This window comes from Apostichopus japonicus, chromosome 20, assembly GCF_037975245.1.
Source record: "Apostichopus japonicus isolate 1M-3 chromosome 20, ASM3797524v1, whole genome shotgun sequence".
NCBI classification, from domain to species: domain Eukaryota; kingdom Metazoa; phylum Echinodermata; class Holothuroidea; order Aspidochirotida; family Stichopodidae; genus Apostichopus; species Apostichopus japonicus.
The window spans coordinates 25899830-25919552 of NC_092580.1; the positions used below are offsets into that span (position 1 = coordinate 25899830).

General features: G+C 35.2%; 1 protein-coding gene across 8 annotated transcripts in view; it reads right to left on the reverse strand.

Moving 5' to 3' along the window:
- LOC139961266 (fibroblast growth factor receptor 2-like) overlaps window positions 1–19723 on the reverse strand; it is an 80206-nt gene that overhangs the window by 35597 nt on the left and 24886 nt on the right. For 5 of the 8 annotated variants that reach the window (XM_071960353.1, XM_071960352.1, XM_071960354.1 and 2 more), the window contains 13 exons: window positions 19362–19652; window positions 17416–17703; window positions 16464–16553; window positions 15932–15974; window positions 15414–15487; window positions 14078–14248; window positions 13551–13661; window positions 12998–13164; window positions 12376–12495; window positions 12142–12253; window positions 11385–11481; window positions 11028–11130; window positions 7905–10058 (listed from right to left, as the gene is read on the reverse strand). In XM_071960353.1, the coding sequence (XP_071816454.1) occupies window positions 9933–10058; window positions 11028–11130; window positions 11385–11481; window positions 12142–12253; window positions 12376–12495; window positions 12998–13164; window positions 13551–13661; window positions 14078–14248; window positions 15414–15487; window positions 15932–15974; window positions 16464–16553; window positions 17416–17703; window positions 19362–19652 (1793 nt within the window). In that variant the 3' untranslated portion in view covers window positions 7905–9932. Of the gene's footprint in view, window positions 1–7904; window positions 10059–11027; window positions 11131–11384; window positions 11482–12141; window positions 12254–12375; window positions 12496–12997; window positions 13165–13550; window positions 13662–14077; window positions 14249–15413; window positions 15488–15931; window positions 15975–16463; window positions 16554–17415; window positions 17704–19361; window positions 19653–19723 lie in introns of those variants that run through there. The other 3 variants (XM_071960358.1, XM_071960356.1, XM_071960359.1) reach the window with 2 other exon arrangements.

A 19723-nucleotide genomic window follows, 5' to 3' on the forward strand; every position in this document is an offset into this window, starting at 1 on the left:
CTCATTAATTAATGGTTAGGTATTTACTCTGATTTACTTTAGTTTCTCTATGACAAACATTGTATTATGCTTTATAAAAAGTCGTTCTATAAGTAACTAATCAGTATATAGTGATTTAGGTAAAGCCGTGAATTTACTAGCATAACAAGTCATAAATTATGAACATGGCTGTAATTTATCAACTTTCCATTTAACCGTGTATGTTGTCCTCGTCAAGGAAGTACTTACAGTTACAGAAACAACTACCTATTTGCAATGCGATCAGAGCTTCATATTTCTATTCAAAACTGAAAGTACAACCATTGAGGTTCCTTATGTCTTTAAGTACCTTATTGTGCATGAACAGACACCAAAGGAAACCAGTTTACGCTAAACATAAAGTGGAGGTGTAACCAGAGCATAACCTGGTTAATATTTTATATAGTTATCAGTTTCTTTCATATTTCTACTTTTGTTTTTATTTATATGATCATTTCCTTTCAACAATGAATAACCTTTACTTGGTAGATCGAGGAGTTCCATTAATTTTCATTTTTATTGCGAACTACTACATAGCAACAGTTAGTGGTCAGGTGGCCCTGTGTGACCTGTCTTTTTCATACACTAAGTAATTGTTTTATGTGGTCCCATTTTCTAGGAATGGCTCCAATAGTATATCTCTGTTTAGAACTGTTGGTAAAAATAGACAGTTTAATAGCTTTTTTAGGTTAGGTAGGAATGTTTTTGGTAGATGTTTATTTTTAAATGTACCTAACGACACCAAACCCATTTACAAGTTAAGTAAAGTGTCTGGTAAATTAAGTATTAATTGACAGCTGGTTGGTCACTCTACCTCAGATACCATAAAGTGAAGGGCAAGCTGGTCTAGAGTTGAAAGGGGAAAGTCGAGACAAAGGCTAAATTATGAATATTCAATGACCCAACCTTTGTGTTTGATTGGTTTAAGGTGGTTAAGTGTAAGTTGCCTTGTACTTTTATTATGGGATATATTCTTATCTTTATGGGATGTATTCTTAGTATGATGCTATGTATTTTAGGAGTTATGGGATGGAATGAACAGGGTATGATGGTGGGGGGACAATTAGTTAAGAAAATATACTGAAGCAGAGTTGTTAATAATTAGAGGAGAAGAGAGGAAAGATAAGGTTTGAAATCATAATTATTTTCTTAGACTAACTTCGCCAGTATTAGAGTAGAGGACCAGTATTAAATTAATTATAAATTAAGTGGACCCTAGTGGATCTATATATAAATATATATATATGTAAGTCAACGATTATACGGGAGGTCAATATATGGTGGATATATGTTATTACAAGTCAGCAGCATTACCAGTTCTCATATATTCAAAAGTTTCCAAATCGTAGTGAATCGTCTTCAAAGTCTCTGTCCCCCTCCCCCCTCCCCCCTCGCCAACCCCCCCCCTATTCTCCTCGCCCGCCTCTGCCTATACGCGCATCAAACGAGGCCGTACTCTTTACGTGACTGCGGGATGTTATTAAAGCCGTTTGTTTGTTGATAACAAACTTAAAAGTGCCATATTGGTGATACTACTTTTACCACCTCACCTACATTGAATATTGCAGAAAATCGAGTATACTCTTGAGGGCTCTGTTGTTTATTAACATCAGCATTAAATGTTTTCCTTAATCACCGCAACAGTTGTATGACGCAATATTGACTATTCATTTTCCCCTTTATTATCAAGGCCCCTTTTTCTATTCCGGGCCCTCTAACCGAGAGTGTAGCCCACGAACCATGCACTCTACACAGGAATTGCTTTGCCAGTAACATTGTATACAAAGCAACGGTAACTGTAGACAACAAACCAACCTCGTATACATATAGGTCATTCAGGGGCCCCTTCAAAACAAGATACTACCATCAAAACAAACCAGAGAAATAAAAAAAGACGCCAAATTGTCTGAACATATATGAGGGAAAGCAGAACAACTTACATTTTAACCTGGAAAACTATAAGAAAAAAAAACGAACACAGAGAAGAGCGTATCAAGTCTCTGTAATGATCTTGTGTAGGGTGTGTCCCTTGCGATATTCCTTGCTTTTTTGTAGGGCAGCGAGGGAAGAATTTATGAATTATATATATATCCTTGTTTTGGTTCACTCAAGTCACGACCAGTGAGATTACGTAACCAGAGATAAAGTAACTATTGCTACATGTTATAGTAGCGGTCGCGGTGAGAGTCTTACTGTCATATAATCCATCACTGTGTCGATGTATATGTATATAGATATATATATATATATGTATATTGTAAACTCAACAATTGCAAATTTAGTTCAGTTCAGTAGGGGAAAAGGGATCCGGAAGAACAATCAAGTCCCAATCAAGGACCCTTTAGGAAAGAGAAACAACTGAAGACACAAAAAATCTGACCCGATTACAATGCTTAAAGTGCTTGTCCAAAGCATTCTTAAAACCATTCACACTACATGCAAGTACAACTTTCTCAGGCAATAATTCCAATCATTACTGCAAACATGCTGACATGGGCGGTTTACGGTACATCGTTCGCTAGTGCCATATGGCAACAGAAATAAATTTCTTTCGATTGCGACAGCTTTTCTCCATTAACCTACCTGGTCAGAGTGCATTTAGAATTATAAACATTGAATCTGCATAAACTACTACCCATTTTGCAACATAAACATTAAACTCAGAATTGCATGCAGAGACTAATATGGAAGTATTACACAAAAGTAGGTGTGTGTGGGAAGCGGGGGGGGGGGGGTTGCCTTTTCACGGCATTTTCCAGGGACAACTATAACACTATCTGAGTGGAGAACTAAAATAATATAAGCAAAAAAATGTTTGCTCAGATACTAGAAATGACATTTTCCAGATATTGAAACACTTTACTTGCTCGGGTCATTAGCAGCTAAAAGAAAGTAATTTTATTTCATTTGTGAAACCCATCATGTTTTCTCTCTAAGGATGCTGCAAGAGAAACTGGAACTAGTATCACTGGTGGCCAAACAGTCATGAAAAGCATGTTATCACATACTGTGACTCCAACACGCAGAACATTGGCAGCGGCAATCTTTCCCAAAGAGAAAAGAAAAGATATAATGCATCATTAATTGACCATCAGAACATGCCCACATGTTTGACAAATTGATCCATCACACGATGGTATACAACAATAAAATAGTGATGGTGGTTGAAACAAATAAGTATACAAGTTTAATATTTCATGTATTGCTGTATGTTCCTATAATTGAGGTAAATCATGATCATGACCTTTAAAAGGAAAGTGTCAAAAATCCCATTTACTTATTGTAGATATTCCCAAAAACATTAAACAACAGCACTAATCCGATGCATATAATCATCTGAGACATTGAGAGAAACTTATACTTGAAAATAAAGCCAATACCCATAAAATGAAAACAGTAAGAATATGGTTGTATTGTCAAATATTCGCTTTGCTTCTTTACTGCAAACCTCGGTCGGACCAAATACCCACTATTCCACTAAGATGTCATGATGCAAATGCCAATTTGCTAAACATGCACATGTTTTGTGCAAGTGCAAAGCCTTTGTAAGACTGAAAGAGCTATTTGTCACCTCAACGTTATCAGGATAGATGCAGCTTTAAGTGCTTTCGTTCTCTCTTTATAATAAAAATGGGCTTCTTTACAGATCAAGAATAAACCACAAGAAAAGATCAATGAGTCTTGCACTCGCACTGAATATTTACAGGCTCATAGCATTGATATTTAAGCTCATTACACCCGAGCAGACTTCTATCATACTCCTTTATTGTTTGCGGTAGTATAAATTGTATAATGGAATAACTTTAACCAGACTTGTAGTTAGTCCACACTAGCATATTTACCTGTATTCGTACTCTCCCCTGTGGATTTGTACTCGTTCTCTGGACACATATTCAACAGTAGTGTTGGGTCTAACATGCTCATAGGTATGTCCATGAACTCAAACTTTTATGTGCCTAGAGACTTGTACTCGTTCCCATACCAAGGGATGCTATTTCTACTTGCACTATTTGTGAAACTTAATCTCTATTCTGGACGAAATTTCAATCTTTGTGATCACTAAGGATGACCCCTGTTCACTACTGTGGTGTCATATGCCAGCCTCCTGATTTACTCAGAGCTGTGCTGATCACCCAAGTGTGAAATACATGAGGATATGAACGACCGGCTTGTGAGCACACCACTTCGGAACGACTGGAGATTTGGCAATGGTCCCTAATGCTGTCAAATGTATACTACTAGTCTGAAGTATACTACATGCAGGTGAGTGGGTTGAAATATTATACACAGTAATGGGTGGGAAGCCATTACTGAAAACATGGCACAGCGAAAGAGAACTCCACACCATTTTGTATGGTCCAGGCAAAGTGCATCTGTGACATATATGTTGAGGGTGTAGAGCTATACCTCAACTCTGTAAATTAGATAAGCAAACACTGTGGTGTTGTGTTTATATTGTGTATATCACGGGTTATTACAGAAAACATTGAAGTACTCTGAACTACCCTTTGAAGGTCAGTTTGATTGACAAATACTGTATATTTCTTTAGGTTAACTTTCCTGTGAACACATCAGCTAAGACAAAAAAAAATATATATATATATATATAAACAAATATATACATTTTCATTTGTCTCCAAAGATACAAATGAATACAAAAGTTTTCAGATCTATGTCATATACCATTTTGTTGTTCTCCTGTAAGGATCATCCACCAGAGGATAGAAAAAAATTAGTGGTTTGGACGAGATTCAATCCTTCAGGCTTGAGAGGTGTGACGCTGCAGTCCATTCCAACCCCTACAAAAAAAGGGCATGCTTATTGCAGAGGATTACAATGACACCAAGGATAGTGAATTGGTTATTATGCGGAGGCCATGTCAAATCATGTTGATTATTGAGTGAATGTTAAGTGGTGATCAGTGTAGTACCAGCCAATTAGCAATGTTACATTATGATTCCCCAAATCTGTTACTTCACAAAAAAAATGAACACAGTGAATCCTTGCCCCAAAATATGCAATCAATGAGATGAGATCAAAAAGAATCTCTGTCTCTACATTGAGGTCTTGCTACATGACCAGTTCATAATGTACAGTGCAAGCATTTAAATGTACATGTGAAATGCATCTCATCAAACATACAAAGGTCTGTGCTATCATCCAGCATGAATCTTCTAATCTGGATGACATTGAATTTTATCTTTTGAGGGTGTCACTGGATGTGTAAGTGTTTCTGGATTTTTGAGTGTCATTGGATCAGTGGGTGTCACTGGATTTGTGGGTGTCACTTGATTAGTAGACTGAAAATGAAGTAGGAAGCGATTGTGGGAGTATACAGTTGCAAGTTGTCCTTCCTTCACACTAGACATAGGCCTATGGTACATGTTATCATTGGGAAGTCTCAAAGGGCCACCAAAGCCTTAATGATGGAGGCAAGAACAGACTAGGCATGACATGAGATCATTTTTCTTATATACTAACTAACATTTCCATAATTATTGTGAAGCATAATTTTCCATAAACTGCAGACATCAGCGTGTTCAATAAATAGAAACAATTAACAATTACAGTACAGCAGGCTAGCTACATACTTAAAACTCAATTCTCATCTTTCCCTGGTCAGATTCTTCCATTTAATTCAGGTTTTGGCTCGTCTTGTTAATAATTACTTCGCTCTTACTTATTCACCTGGTCACTGTCCATGAGCAGTGAGATTCACCAAGACACATCAAGCCATAGGGGAGGAATTTGTTTTTATGAATGCATAAACAGTCAGAAAGTGCGAAGTTTTTATTGATCCTATCTCAGTGTAATTCTTAGTAAACATAAATAATTAAGGGGTTAATCAACGGTCTAGCGTGCGTTACTCACAGGATTAATGCACGATCGGGGGATAATGCAAGCGATGCACGAGGGCGGAGCCCGAGTCCATCCAGCGATAGCATTAACACCCGGAGTGCATCAATCATGTGAGTAACGCACGCTAGACCGTTGATTAACCCCGTTCATTCATACACTACCATTTGTGTGGGGGAAAAATCATAAAACAAACATACATATTACATATAAGCAAAGATTTATAATAGTTATGCCCCGTAATTTTACCGTGCGTTACTCACAGGATTAACCACGGTCAGCTGACCTGAATGGACCAATAGGATTTAGGAATCTTTACTAAGTATGAATGAATGTGAAATTATATATGTTCCATAGCTTGACGAACATGCTCCTACATCAAAAAGTGTTCGAGAAATTTTGTCTAAAGGCACTGCCAAAGCACTGATAACACTAACAAGTTACCCCTAGACAAAGACTGTAATTTTCAGTAACTATTCTTTTGTCAAATATCCTATTAAGTCTCATGAGGTTTTGAGTTAACCTTTCACACTGTACGAATGGTACTTTAATAACGCCACATTGGCCTTCCTGTGTATTGATGACATAGGATATGAATCGGGCGAGTTCGATATCGAGTATGATTGAGATGGGTATAAAATATGTACAAGCTAAACATGAATGTACTTACATACTTTCGGTGATCCACTCTGGAGGTTTTTCATCAATATACGAAATGAAAGTGTCTGTTATTGGTAAGTTTCTTCCATTGTTGATACTTTAACCAGCCAATCTTGTGACAATCAACTTGAATGTGTTTGTAATGAATACCAGCATTGGAAGATTTTTTCTGGAGGTTTTTCATCAATATACGAAATGAAAGTGTCTGTTATTGGTAAGTTTCTTCCATTGTTGATACTTTAACCAGCCAATCTTGGGACAATCAACTTGAATGTGTTTGTAATGAATACCAGCATTGGAAGATTTTTTCATTGCTGAATAACCCTTGTGAACCACTATACATGATGATGAAATGCGTGCTCAATGAACACAACCGTCGTAAAGAGTACTTGAGAAAGTTAAGAATAGTCAAATATTTCAAATTAACTGCAATTAAGAAATTGCTCAAATACAAACTATGATTAACTAAAGACAGATGAATTTGTCATTGTTATACATCTCCGAGGGCTTAAACCGGATAGTGTGTGATCTTCAATTTTGTCTGTGAGATATTTTTATTTTCTTGGAAATACTGACCCAAATATTATGTCACAGAATTATAAAACTTGTCCGAAAACGTTTTTTTTTTGTTATAAATGCTCTGGTGCTTTTTGCTGATTTGTCATTGAAATATTGGTATACCGGAAGAACTTACCATATGATATTTCAGTTATATTACAGAGGACTTGACTATCAGAACAGGAAGGCGCAATGGAAGCTTCTTGAAGTAATGCGTTTAGCGGAAAATGCTGCCGCAAATACAATTGGCATGGATGGCCATTTAACGAAAAGGTTCAATATCCATTGATTGCTATGATGACAACAAATTTACAACACGCTGAAATCCTCTCATCTAACACATCTATTTATACTTTAAGTTATAACCGTACCACTTTTTCGTTGCAACACTTTACATGCGTATTATCTGGACGGGCAGTAAAGACCGTCCTTGTTGGCTTTAATGGCAAAAAAATCGTTGTGATGAGTAACTCCCCCACAGCAGCTTAGGAAACTTATGTTCCATTTTGGTGGTATCCTAATTTAAAAGTCGAGGTAATATGTTATTATTATAAACACTGATACCACTGTCGTCATTGTGTCATTTTTAGAGGTTCTTAACTGTAGACACGGCATTTGAGAAATCCATGTACATTTCAGACTATTACATTGTAGTAAATAAAGAAAAACATAAAGAACTGAAGCAAAAGTGGTTCGATGGTGTCATATTCAGACTTGAAGTACTTTTCATCTCGGTGTGCGAAGAAATATTGAACACGTAATATATACAAACTGGACGAAGATCATTCTTAGCTGTTTGGAAAATTTAGGTCAATAATGTTTGCTGGTTGTGAAATTGCTACCTTTATTTTTACAGAATAAAGAAATCAAGAAGAGATGTCTACATTAAGCTGTAAAAATTGGTTTAGTAGGTGTCATGTCATAAATATTTATTTCCATCCGAAACCATGACGAAGTCGTCAAATTATAATTTAATATCAAATGATAGCATGATGAAATAAATTCCTGCTATGGACGAGCCTTTGTAGAGATACGTTTGATTTCATGTACTTCATTTACTTTTTATTCTTTAATGTACTTCCTAATATCAGTTTCTTTACAAAAGTTTGGCAGATGAGATATACAAGTCTTGAACATATAAAAATGTCTTATCTTTAAAACCTTTATTTTTAATAAAACCTATGGTTATTCATTTGCAAATAATTATCTTGAAGCTGTTGTACTTTTTTTCAAAGACTACCAAATTAATGAAGACAAGAAAAATAGGAATTTTTTAAATTATATCGCAATGACTTTCATTCTCAAATTAATAAAAAGTAGAATTAACAGATATATGCGTAGTCATATTTTCTTCTGCAAACAATACTTGTCTTCTTCCACAGATCCTAGACATTAACCATTGTGAAAAATCTTTGTTGCAATAAGAACATTGTAACCTTCTCATATTAAATGAAGAATTGTCTGTTCCGAAAATTTGAATAAAAACATACCAAGTCAGGTGGCAGACTATTGTATATTCAATATGTTACACTTATTAATATTGCTAGTGGTTCAGTCTACTTGAGCGCATAATTTGCAGGTTAATTAGGGATATCATGATAGCATCGACACATTTAAGAGTTATTTGCATTATTTCGTTTTTTCTCTCTGTTGTTCGTTTGTTGTTTACTACTTTTGCTGGTGGATTTATTGAGAACACATTGATATCATTTGTACTAAATAAACTACATTATTGCATAAAGAAGTCATAACTCGAAAATTAGTTTCAATATCTCACATTGTATAAAATCTGACGGTATTAATCTATATTTAAATATTTTGTTAAGATTTTGTCAAAATGGCGAGAGGATATAAAAATAAAACCAATTATTAATAAGATGTTCATTGGCACTAGCTCATGACATGGAGGATACTTTTTTAACGACTTTCTTATAATAAAACGTATTTCCTAAAAAATTTAACTGTCCTTACTAAGTCAAACTTGAACTAAATTAGCTAAGACTTTTCCTTAGCCAACCACTTAATTCGTACGACATCGACCCTTAAGTCAAACTTTAAACAGAACAGTAAATCAATTCATTGTCAACGTTTGAACACAGATAACAGTTTATGAAAATGCCGTGAGAAGAATGTTCCTTTTGAAATATGTCATTAAGAAAACGTCCGGCTGTATTACATCGTGAAGAGAACGCCGAAAAAAAGCATTGTATGTTCCCTTCTTAAGAAAAGAAAGTAGGCATCAGACGAATCGAGAGCGTCAGTCAGGTTTTACCGATAAAGGAATATCAATGCTTCAAAATACTGTCTCTCTCAATTTGTGTATCCCCATTCTACTCTGACAGTCGTTTACTAACATAATATTAAGTTTGCACCGAAGTAGGAAAACATCGACATACTATTTTGTATTATTATATGTACGATTATGATAAATCTGCACTTTTACAAATGAAATTTTATTGCAGTTAAAAATACATGTAGGCTGAAAGGACTCGATTTACTTCCAAATATTTTGTCATATTTTACTGTCAATGATCTAACCCCGTTTCGAAGGTGTCCTGTCAAAATGTTAATCCGAAAACAATGAGGATTTTGTGTAAATAAGTAAAAACAATGGTTTGTGAAATTAAATTAATGGTGAACAGAACGAGACCTTAAGCTATTACTTACAATTTGATTTAACACATAATGCTTCAATTAATCAATTACAATCAGTTAATTACATTTATAGAGTACCAAGATCATATAAATAATTCTTCTTGATATTCTGCTTTCTTTAATACCGACTGTTCTTCATTATTCTAACACATTGACTGACTTGGGTCATCAGGATTTCTGGAAGCCTAGAAGTTACCAATATTAATCGATTCAAGTTCGTAAAACGCCTCCGGACCTACTTCTTCATTTGTAACCCTCAAAGTATTCACTGAGTGGTAGTTGGAGCTGAACCTCTTGGGGTTAAATGAATACTATAAAGACAGAAAGATGATCAAGAGCTAAAACAATATCATCAAACACAAACAGGCACAGACTGTTATATGTTTATGTTAATGCATGTCCTTAACGATTACTTTAACCGTTACCTTTGATAAAACCATAACCACTATGGCTATATGTCCTATTTAAACATAACATGACGTAAACAAAGAAAGATATGATAGATTTGGGGGAATAAAATCAAAACGATTTTAGTCTGTTCTTGATTTTTTTAACTAACGATGTCGTAATCAATTTACTATATAATGTGTTATCAAACCAGGTTCCTCTCATTTATTGTACCGTGTTCAAAAAGATTATGACGCAATACTGCTTCTCTCTAATAATCTTGAGAAATATAAACCGCATATTTTTTTGGTAATTAAAGAGGATTATGTCACTTCAGGGTAACCATGAGGTATATCTTGGTATTGTATTTATTACAGGGTGTAGCATCGCAACACTGGGGAAGACCAAAACATGCCATCATATACTGCAAAAGAGTAAAATGTTTCTAAAATACTAAGTTAAAATTCAAAGATGTGTGGCATGATTGATGATGTACATTGGTGGAACAAGTTGCCAGCAACTAAAGATGAGATCATTTCAAAACAAAATTTGCCCCTGTTATTTAACTGTTTGTGATTTTCCAAACTCTTTATGTTTTCGAAAAAAAACTCAAAACTACATACATAAAGTAGATGATTTACTTCTTTGGAAATAGGCATTCCCCCCCCCCCCCCCCCTTTCTTTAGCTGTTCCTTTCTTCTTGTTTTTCCTCTAGGATTTTCATTTCTCCTCTTGGTGGCGGTATGCAATTAAGTCCAACCCGAATATACTTTGTTTCTTTTCACTATCAGTACTGCTTACAAAATAAGGACACAAGCAGTAATAAATCCTCATTGTAGTTTTTGCAACAGAGTACTTCCAAATACTAGAAAACTACCGAAAAAAAAACCTACCACTGTAGAAGTTCTGTTCTTTTTCTCAATGATATCTCTGATAGCGTCAACGGATGGTCGATCTTCAAACCGCTTCCTAAGACACATCTCCAAAAGTGTACACCTACAGTAGAATCCAAAATGTATATTTTTGAATTTGTTCTCACAATAAACTCAATGTTATAATCATTGCAAACCAGGGCGTTTGTTTGTGTTTCATTGGAATTCAGTATCATTGAAAATCTCGCAGGACTTCTTTATATAAGCTATTGGTTAATTTGTGTACTAAAATTTACACGACATTGTCTCTGAGTAAGCGAGATTCATTCATAATTCATATAATTTGAGAAAGCGTTTGAGAAGCGAATTATTACTTACTTTTCTTTTGAGATATCAAAAACCTCACAAGTTCGACTAATTTCCTTTTGCATCTGTTTGTCATCTAGTGAGATAATTCTATGTAAGGATTCGGTCTCTGCATATGTGGAGTAATATTTGAAGGTAGCATATGTATTAAATTCCAAACAGAGAGATATCAGTAAAAAATCAACTAAATGGAAACTGCACAAAAACTCAATTGAAGTATACTGTTATAATAATTTTATGAAATTTGGCGTGTACCTTACCTTACAAAAATACAAAACTCTCCAGATGGGTAACTTGCTACATTCGTATTAAGTTGCTCGTAGAAGTGCAGTTTGTTTATCCTCTTGCTATTCGTGTTGCAATGTCGTTTCTAGCCATGATCTTTTTTCTAAACAGTGACAGCCAATATTATTCCAATTTGCACTTTCCAACATTCCATGTTCATGTCGGTTTGTTTGACTTGGAGAAGATTTAAGTTTGTTCCAACCCTCCATAGAACTTAGTCCTTTTATCTACATAGCAAGAATTTGGTACCACGCATAGAGTGGTGTTTAAAGGGAACCAAGATAGTACCAGTAAACATGAATGTCATAATTGTATCAACAGTATTGCACAATGAAGTTTAAGGTATACGACATATAAAAAAAATGTATATCTTTCACTTATCATATCAATATACACATGCTACATGTTTAAATGTATTTCATTCTTACAATAATGTTTTCAATATGTATATATATTTTGGGTGAAGGATAATAAGTATATTTACCGCCAAAGAATACTTCCCATAGCACTATACCAATTGCCCAAATGTCACTAGCTGGTCGGTAGTCCCCAAACAATATGCTCTCTGGCGCCAAAGTCCATTCCGAGTCCATGCTCTGTGTAGTAACAACGAATTGGTTAAACTTCACAGATCCATATCATTGCTGTGTATGTTGAATCTCATAAATTACAACAACAACAACAACAACAATCAGAATGAAATTATTTTTATAAGTACCTCCCGAACATAAAAATGTAGGAATTTTCTCGCGTCCTTTGTCGAGCAGAAGTCGTACAGTTTACAACGTCCACTGCTGTCAACCAGTATCCGTTTGGCTTGTAAGCCAGGGTGGGAGCACTGTTAACACGAAAAAAAATAAAATGCATTTTGATAAGTGATAATTGACTGATAAACATGGGGAATATTCCCCAACTGCTTTCTGTCTTAATTCGATCAACAATTTACAAACTAGCGATGAAATTGAGATGGCTTGATTACTTGTATAACAAGACATTGTAACTAGGTTTCGAACGTTAAAATGATCACTCAAGAGTCTAAGCAAACACAAACACGATCGTCCAAAGCCCATTTGATAATGTTTGCCATTGATGAGAAGTTATTTTCCCCTCTTCTTTGCGTGATAACATATATGCCAACAACACATCAAAGTGCCTTGTGTTCTCCGATTTAACCAGGATGTCTTCAGAATCCCTTCATGTGCAATTTGCCTATGTGCAAGTTTACATATTTAGATCAAATTATTTAATATATCAATGTTGCTGATTTACTCGACTTGTCTAGAATAACAGTCAATGTTCTCATATTTTATCCAAGATATACACTTTTTCTATATGCTTACGCCCATCGTTGCAAGGTGCGACATTGCCCTGATGATATCCGCAGCATAATCTGGACCGTTGTTTTCATTTCCTATTGCAGAGTATATACTGGTGTTGCTGTAGTTATTAATGAGGCAGGCATCTAATGTTGTCAGCGCAAAATGGTCTTGTATCAAGTAAACTACACCTGCACCAAAAACAAAGTTAAGAAATTATGTTTATCTAGTTTAGTGAATGAAATATTGTCTAATGGTACATTGTCAATCGGCGAGCAAATCATTGTCATCAAATGTGAATCATAACAGTTGTCCGGGTCGTCGTCGTCGTCATCAGCTCTTTCGTCATCGTCACCATCAACACCACAATATCATCACCACAATAATTATTATCGTAAAATTGAAACCTAAAAGTTCTATGCAAAAATGTTAACAGTTCTAAATTCCTTGACGAACATCATTTAAAGCTTGTTACATTTACGTAACATAATGGTTTAGACAATAATAAAGATGCATGCAGAAAATCTATAAACTGACTTGTCGTTGACAAAAAAGGCAATTCGTAGTCATTTCTAACCTTCGTGTTTGCAGTACCCAATCGTCTTTAATATGTTCTCATGTTCAGGAAAGGAAATGTGCATGTGGAGGCAGCTCTGCCATAGCTGCTTCACCTCTTTGGAAGCGTTTGCTAGGTAATACGAAATAAAAACAAAGCAAGGAAGTAGTGTTAGTTAATCAAATTGTCTGAAGGTAAATGTTGATGAAATATACATGGTCTATCGACTGAGTGAAAACCAGGGGTATAGTAGGTACTTTAGGTGCTCGAACTCAAAACTGAGTTTGAAATCAAGTACATATTTCCCTGACATATTAAAACTGAGATTGTCTTTGGTTCGGTCTTCTCTCAAACTTGTCTTGTACTAAATTCGTACGTAAGACAGAGTAAGGCCAGTCTTTTTAAGGGTATTTATGCCTCATTAGAAAAACGGTATTTCCATGAAACGAAACCCCTTTTAATTTCCTGTCGCTGTGATCTATCCTAGTTTATAAAGCATGGCCCTCTGTGAACACCTGAAAAAAATAAGAAAAAATTGAGAAACTTACCTTCAACATAAGAAATAACAACGTCTCTTGATTTTGTGCGGCCTAAGCTAAGAATTCCTTCCCATCTCAAAATAACAGTTGACCTGCTCAACTTATTTAGGAGTTTGATACCTTCTCTAGGTATCGCCATGGAATTCTCTACTTCATAAGCGTTTTCCACGTCATCATATTCTAAGTAGACCAAAAGCGAAAGGCGAATTCATTGTGGCATGTACGCCATAAAAAGAATATTCGCACTTCACATGAAAAAGTTATATATTAAAACCTATCTGATATGAACGTGCTTTTTCTCATTGAAAGTTAATGAAATGAAAGTTAATTAATTACTTATTGCAGTAGCTGCTGCTGAAATGATAAGATAGACATAGTTTAACGCTAAGAGTCACAAACTTCTAATTTACACCCGATTTGACCACTGTTGTGTCGATTTTGGAGGATAGTTGTACCACATATCCAATTTATGATTGCACTTTTCACTATATAGGGTTATGCGTTATGCAGTTTAACCATCTTAATTCTCCTTTCTTGATTCCCAATAAGAGTAATGTTGCTGCACACCAATGGACCTCGCTACCCTCGCCCAAAATTAACAACTGTGCTGTCATGTCGTCCATGTGTAGTTCCGCAAAACTTGACAAGAAGCAGTCTTCTGACAGCGGATCGAGATTGATCACCAGACGTATGTACAATTTCGTTCATGGTTATTAAAGGAGAGATCTCTGGAAACATAGTAACGAAGTTTCAAGTGAAAATAATAGTTTTAAGCACCTTATCTGGTGTTTCTTAATGCACTTTTTAGTTTGTTTAACCTGTACATTCTTTACCAAGGAGTATGTATGGACCTATGTAGTATTCATTACCTTCTCAACAATTTTTAGGTGAAACAATTGTATGAGCCTAACCGCAAAACCTGATAATATTGTAACGAACACTCTAACAAACATTTGTACTTATACCATACGGTACCACATAGTTTTCCTGCTACCCCCCCCCCCTCCCATATTGTAAATAAGTTATCCTTTCCCAAATTTCAGTGGCAAATCACGCTAACCGATATTTTTTATTTCAAAATTCGATGGAAATTCGGCGTAATATCAGTTTTTGTATAGCACTTAAGGTCTTATCGTAGAGTGAAATTGGTATTCAATTATAGAGTTATTTATCATCTATATTCTCCTTTCAGATCTCGCAGCAGCCGTTTCAAGCTAATAATTCCGGGCGCCGGTAGGTTATATATCGAACTGCTTAGGTGGGCACTCATCATCTTCCCGAGGTTGAATGTAGTAAATCTCTTTTAATGAAGATTTTGGTATTGATTAACTGCTTAATTAATTACCTGGTAAAGATCCGTAGATACTGGAAAAATCGTCTTCCATTACATCGGTGATATGAACAGTCGGCAAAGGGTTTCTTAATGAAAGAATAATATTCAGTTACTACTACATTTTAATGCCACTGTTATATGTTTACGTTACGTATGGAAGGATAAGCGTAATTAAAATATGTTATTTGTATAAAGGTTTGAACCCTTAATTTCATAATATGTGTTTGATTCATCAGAACATATAAGTTCATTTACATATTTAGATCGCGGATTCATACAATTCGTAAATCATTACGTTCAGCTCAGGAACACAAAAGATATTCAGAATGGTTCCAACATCTTGGATAGATATTGTGCAAGAGGGATCATGCACGATGAAGTAATGGATGTGTGTAAAAGAATTCAATTCAAACCATGCTAAGTTTCTTTTAATTAAATAAACAGAGTTTAAAACTATAGGTCAACTTTAACACAGATGTGCTGCATACAAACACAAAATATAATGAATGCTTTTTATTTCTTAGGCTTACCTCAGCCGTGTGTCCTTTTTCATGCATCGTAATTGCCAGTAATCTATTTTGAAAGATATATTGATATGTTAATAACAAAAACCCAGTACTTTTTAAAGTCAGTGATATATATTAATGTGCCACAGCTTTTGTCAACAAATAATTTGTTTTGGAACCAGCAGTATATGATTTACACGATTTTAACATAATATAGCTTACGTGTATTTGCCATTTCATCCTTTAGTTGTTCTTATGTAATTATAAATATTTTAAATTTATCAAAGTGTCAAATACGTGTTCCCCTTTCCTTTGTAGGGCATAACCGACCATAAACGTTAACATAACATCAGTTATATGCTGATACATATAACTGACCTTTTCTTTCATTCCCGCTGCCGTTCACTCCCCCGTCAAATATCAAGTAAAAAAGTCCTCTTTATTTCATTGCTAAAATAGCAGCAACGTATATCAAACATTGGCTTTATTTTACTTGTCTTTCAATCATATTTCTTTGCGTCTAGATGTTTCCCACGTTAAGAATTACATCACTTACTTCTCTTATAAACGAACAATGTAATCGGTACGATGAGAAAAGCCAAGACAAATAACGAAAAATAACGGGCAGAGTTCGATTTTCTTCTTACTGCAAATTCAAAGAGATACGAAGTGATGTGTTTGTTGTAAAGTGATATGAATATCTCCTGAGAGTATCACTTTATTAAGCGTAAGCCATTACTGAATTCATCAAATACATGTTACTTTAGAAGTCCATCTTCTCACAAGCGCAAACTTTGTACTATACGGAAGAAGCTTCTCATAGGATTGTTAGTAAATTTGCGCGTAGTATTTTATACACATGTGGTTGAACTATAAATTTTCTCAAATCATTTTACAGTATAATAAATTTCAGCAAGATATGAGATGAGATATGAGTTTTGTTTTTATTTGATTTGATTTGATTTGTGTTTACTATAAAGTATTACTTTGTGATTGACATGTTTACAGATTGCAGTCTCCATATACGCATGCTCTCCACTTCATCTTTTAAAATTTTATCTCTGTTACCATTAAATCCTGTTCCTTCCAGCCCATCCTCCACTTTACTTAACATTGATTCTATACTCCTGTCTGTTATGTTTATCTTCTTAACAAACCTTTCATGTGGATTGTTTCTATACACTTTCCTTTTCTTTACTTCGTTTGCATCCTTGCATCTTCAATGTTTTTTAAACACTGATTACGCATCACGTACATTTGATCATTTTTAGTGCAATTAATTAGTTGATAACTGCCATCTAATCTCTGACTTCTTGTTTAACTCCTTTTTGTGCAATCATATCTTTGTTTTTGTGTAACTGCGCAAAGGTATAATAAGGAAAAATTATACCAAACTGAATGTCCAATTCAAGAATGTTACTTGATTTACAATCATGAAATGTATGTAGAATGAGTTAACAGGTTATACATGAATACAGAGCAAGTTCGAATTGATTATGGGTTCTTACCAGTGATCATAACAGTATTGGAAATCTCTCCCATGAAACATGACACATTTCTGTATTCGCTTACTATCTTGATATTCAAAACAGATGAATTAGCTTCTTTGTGAGTATCTATGCGAGCTTCGGTGGTTGATAATATTTCTGTGATTTCAATGTTGTTGATTTTCCATTTGTAGTCATACCCGGGAGGTACTTGATCAGTGTAGCACACAAAGTTATAATCTAACGACTCCATCACTTCTACTGAATGCGGACAAAGTTTTCCTTGATACGTTATGTAGACTGATGGATCTATACATAGAAAACATTGACACATTAAGATACCTTTCTCAAGAGTAAAACTTTAGTCACGCTGTTGGTTTGGACGTGAAAGTGAATTAACATACAACCGTATTATTTCGAACAGTGACTACGCCCAGATACTGCCATACCAAAGATAATATTCATTCATTTATTATTTTATCACTTGTCTTGTAGAGAACAAAGTGTAAGTATGACAAGTACAAGTGATACATTAAAGGGAAAAGAGGTAATACAGGCACAATACTCCCTGATTGAAAAAAAACAAGAGAAAAAAACCGACACTAATAATAGACACCGACTTCCCGACACCCAACCTGCCCCCCCCCCCCTCCCTCCCTCTCACACACACATACGTAGAACCGGTATAATTCATTAAAAGTAATGTAGTGGGGTTCTTGTTATGCCTCCTGAGATGAATGTGCAAAAGGCTTGGCTGTATTAGGTGGGAAAAATGTGATATGCCTGAACGCTCTCCTTTAAAGAATAAATAGGTCCTTAAGATTTGTTTTTCGATGTACAAGACCAGACACTGACACAATACCGAAAAAAAAAATGAGAAGATATAAGACTTAAATCAATATAGTCCTTGGAAAAATAAATAGATAAAATACAATAAGATCCCAAAATCCCCCTACATATATAAGACAACTTCAAGAACCCATGCAGAACAACACCCTCTCCTTCAGAGAATCCTTGATTCGCATCGGGCACTCCCATAAAGATGCAGGCTCATTCCTAAATCAGTTGTGGAAGATTTCAATCTATTAATATTTATAAGAACAACCTTCCATTCAGAGCAATTCTTATAGACCTTATAGAATTGTAGCGTAAATTTCCATCAGAATACACGATTTGACTTCTAGAGTATTAACACCACCGCCGTCCCCCTCCGCCCCCCCCCCCCCAAAAAAACTTGGGTAACTTGGCCTCCCATCAAGATTCAGGTCACTACCTTAATCAGTCGAGGAAATTGTTATGTCTATTATTTTATTTATTTGCACAATCTAGCAAGCTTCAAATATTGACTAATATGCAATAGAATTAACCATCAGAATGCATCAATTGACGTCTAAAATATTATTTTTGTCTTAGGAGGAACCCCCAGACGCCACCCCTTTTTGTTTAATGACCCCATGGCAACCCTCTCATATATTCGCTTTTGGTCCTGCATTCCATAAACGTTTAGTCCCTATCTCATAAAGTCGCGGGAATTTGCTCCCTCCCCACCCAACTTTGAAAACCTGTGCGCATTAGACATTCGAGAGTCTTAGAGAGGGGAGGTAAAATAGAAATAGGAAATTCGTAGTTAATCACCAATTAAAACAAAATAATTACAATTTTAACAGTCTTAAAATTGTTCAGACAAAAGACCAGAGATAATTGAGTTATTAAAAATATCAGTCAGAGGTTTGCAATATGAGAATAACTACTTAAAAATATTTTGTTTGAGTTTTTCAAAAGAGTAACAGCAAGGGCTATGGTGAATCCGGTTTCAGACACAGGACGGAGAAAAATAGAAACATAGTTGGAATTGCCAAGATAAGTATTTGGGATGCTTATAGCAGATATAAGTATTATTAGAACAGTCATTACATAACGGGTGTCCTTTCATGTTCAAATCTCTTCTCTTTCTGAAAAAGACTAACCTTTCAAATGCAGGTGGTATGTAGATTTAGGATCTTCTCCCAATGCACATGTGTAGTTTCCAACATTTTCTGATGAGAACCTAGTGATATGTAGGTTGGCAGACATGCCATTCACGACTTCTCCATGAATATTAGTAACTCCCAGGTCCAGTGGCTTGATATTATTCGCAAACATCACCCTCTCATTAAACAGCCAGATGGGATTTATGTCAGGATTAGCAGTCTCGCATGAACAATACAGTGCAAGGGAATTGCCACGTACTATGTTCATATTATATGTACTATGGTTACCTGCAGAAGGAAAATTATATTTATGTTATTATTTCTGTTTACTATTGTTTGGTGTTTATAGAGATACAAAG